General features: G+C 50.4%; 1 protein-coding gene across 1 annotated transcript; it reads left to right on the forward strand.

Annotated features, from left to right (window-relative positions):
• The first annotated feature begins 6 nt into the window (after window positions 1-6).
• On the forward strand, window positions 7-2505 carry HNRNPA0 (heterogeneous nuclear ribonucleoprotein A0). The gene has a single exon (XM_014948251.1). The coding sequence runs from the start codon at window positions 235-237 to the stop codon at window positions 1171-1173; it is 939 nt and encodes a 312-aa protein (XP_014803737.1). The 5' UTR covers window positions 7-234; the 3' UTR covers window positions 1174-2505.
• Window positions 2506-3018: the final 513 nt, after the last annotated feature.

Consider the following 3018-nt stretch of genomic DNA (forward strand, 5'->3'; position numbering starts at 1 on the left):
GGGACCCCCCCGTCTCTTCTGCTGGTCAGGTGAGGCGAAGCGAAGGCGTCGGGCCTGGCCGAGGGAGCCATCGCCGGCGGCTGCCGCAGCCGTGAGGTCGCGCTGTTCGCAGCAAGCGAGGGGGAAGAAGCGGCAAAGACGGAGAAGGGAGGGAAAAAACCTTCGGAGCTGCCCCCCAACAGGAGGAGGAGTCTCGGCGCCAGGCCCAGGCGCAGCCCCGGCACCGGCGGCGGCATGGAGAACTCGCAGCTATGCAAGCTGTTCATCGGCGGCCTGAACGTGCAGACCACGGAGGCCGGGCTGCGGGAGCACTTCGCGGCCTACGGTACCCTCACCGACTGCGTGGTGGTGCTCAACCCGCAGACCAAGCGTTCCCGCTGCTTCGGCTTCGTCACCTACTCGGCGGTGGAGGAGGCCGACGCCGCCATGGCCGCCTCCCCCCACGCCGTGGACGGGAACGCGGTGGAGCTGAAGCGGGCCGTGTCCCGGGAGGACTCGGCCAAACCGGGAGCTCACGCTAAAGTGAAGAAGCTCTTTGTGGGCGGCCTCAAAGGGGACGTGGGCGAAGGGGACCTGGTGCAGCACTTCAGCCAGTTCGGCCCCGTGGAGAAGGCCGAGATCATCGCCGACAAACAGAGCGGGAAGAAGCGCGGCTTCGGCTTCGTCTATTTCCAGAACCACGACGCCGCCGACAAGGCGGCCGTGGTCAAGTTCCACCCGATCCAGGGCCACCGTGTGGAGGTCAAGAAAGCCGTGCCCAAGGAGGACATCCAGTCGGGCGGGGGAGGCGGCGGCTCTTCCCGGCCCTCCCGGGGAGGCAGAGGAGGAGGACGGGGTCGGGGCGGCGGCGGATCCGGCAACCGGGATCACAACGGGCTGTCCAAAGGAGGCGGCGGTTACAATAGCTACGGTGGCTACGGCGGAGGAGGCGGCGGCGGCGGTTACGGCTCCTATGGCAGCGGCTCCTACGGAGGCGGCGGCGGAGGGGGAGGCGGCGACTACGGCAACGGGTACGGCGGGTTCGGCAGCTACAGCCAGCACCAGTCCTCCTACGGCCCCATGAAGAGCGGCGGAGGAGGTGGAGGAGGGGGCGGCAACTGGGGGGGCCGCAGTAACAGTGGACCGTACAGAGGAGGCTATGGTGGGGGAGGCTACGGGGGCGGCTCTTTCTGAGCCGGAGCGCCCATACCCATTGGGGGTGGCGTGGAGAGCCCTCCCTTTGATACGGGGCAGCTTCTAAATGGTTTCTCCCCTCATTCGCCGAAGGGCAGCTCCTTTTAAATGCCTCCCTGCTGTGGGAGCAGCTCCTAAATGCCCCCTGAGGGTCGCCTCAGCTGCCTGTGCCACTTCTTTCTCTCTGAAGATGGACTGGGCCCCACATACACATACTTTGTGTTACAGTCATTGATGGACTCTATTTTTTTATTATTACTTGGACCTTGGTCGTTTTTATACTAGCAACGAAAAATGTCTTGTTTTAATTTTGTTTTTTGAGGGGGGGGACGGGGTGGGAAGTGTATTGCTGATCTGGAGTAAAAACTGGGGAGGGTTATGGGGGAATTTCCTTTGTTGTAAGGACTCGATACCTGGCTACTACATTTTTTTCTACAAAATCTACTCGGATCCCATGACTGAAATTAACATTTCTGTAAAGGAGGAAAAAAAAAATCGTTTTTACGTTTTTTATTTTTTAAATAAATCATTGTGTTCATTGACTTTTACATGTCTAATTTTTTTTCCTAGGATCCATTCCGTACGGTTTTAAGGCTTTTCTAGGTTGGAAGCAAGTGTTCCTCTGCTTTAAAATCTCTGTGTACTTAGAGTAAATATTTTATTGCCAGTAAAGGTCCTAATTGACTTTTTTGCTACCCCCCTAGTGGATTTATTGGTTTTCAAACACTCGACAGAGAAATTTTTTGAAGTACTAATCTGTGGATGTGGTCTGTTTTTTAAATATTCGTTCTCACTTATGCAGTTTGTGTGCATCCACCATCTTGTACTAGGCAGTTTGACGTGCTGACATGGTTGGTCAATTTTTTTCTATAGGACTTTTCCATCAACGTATGTACTGTGTAGTTTTGAAGAAATAGTTTGTGTTAAGCATGTGCTTCATTCATATAAAATGTTCAGAATTTTCCGATTGCTTAGTTTCAAGTCCTCTTATCGGTTTGTCTGTGTATGATTCCTTCCAGGAAAGGGTCGACATTTATCCCTTCTATTAAAGGCATACTTGTTTTCCTAGTACCGGGTTAACAGACTTTTTTCACTCTGAACTATTGTCCTTCGTTAAAAGTTCCCCGAGAATCCCTCGCAGCACCATCTACCGACAGGATGGCAGCCCCCTTGCTGCAGGCTTCCTTCCAGCACGAGTCAAATCGGTTTGCTAACGATTGTACTAGACTTTTGAAAGTTATTTTCTGCCACTAGATGACTGGTGTAGAATGCGATGACATCTGCATGTGAATAAAGATGGGCTCCATGAGTATTGACTGCAAAAAAAAAAAAGGAATGGGTTTGCAATACCTGCCCCAGCACGTACACTTTTTTAAAAAAAAAAAAAAAAAGGAAGGGATTTGCAATACCTGCCTCAGCACGTATACTTTAAAAAAAAAAAAAAAAAGGAAGGGATTTGCAATACCTGCCTCAGCACGTATACTTTTTTAAAAAAAAAATAAAATAATTGCAATTGCCCATATTTCAAAAAGTGATAATCTAAACTACGTGGGCAAAGTGCTATGATAAATGAGCCAGCTAAGTGTACCAGTTACATAGGTGCCAGTTGTAAAGCAAAAATATCTGTGTAGTCTGCTTGATTAACAAATGTATATTTGTAGCCCTTTCACGCAATAGAATTGAAGTTTGTTGTTTATTAAAAAGCATAATGTTTTAGGGGAAAACTGCCTTCCTGCATAGAAATATAGAATAGCAACGTTTATGGGTTTATGGATATCAAATAAAAAGATTTGAATTCCTTATATTCTTGAGTGAGAGTATGTATGACACGGGGCATGGATTTTA

This window comes from Calidris pugnax, unplaced genomic scaffold (genome assembly GCF_001431845.1).
Source record: "Calidris pugnax isolate Ruff unplaced genomic scaffold, ASM143184v1 scaffold27, whole genome shotgun sequence".
In the NCBI taxonomy this organism is placed as follows: Eukaryota; Metazoa; Chordata; class Aves; order Charadriiformes; family Scolopacidae; genus Calidris; species Calidris pugnax.

Coding starts and splice junctions, on each gene's coding strand:
- HNRNPA0 (XM_014948251.1), top strand. CDS start 235: ATGGAGAACTCGCAGCTATGCAAGCTGTTCATCGGCGGCCTGAACGTG.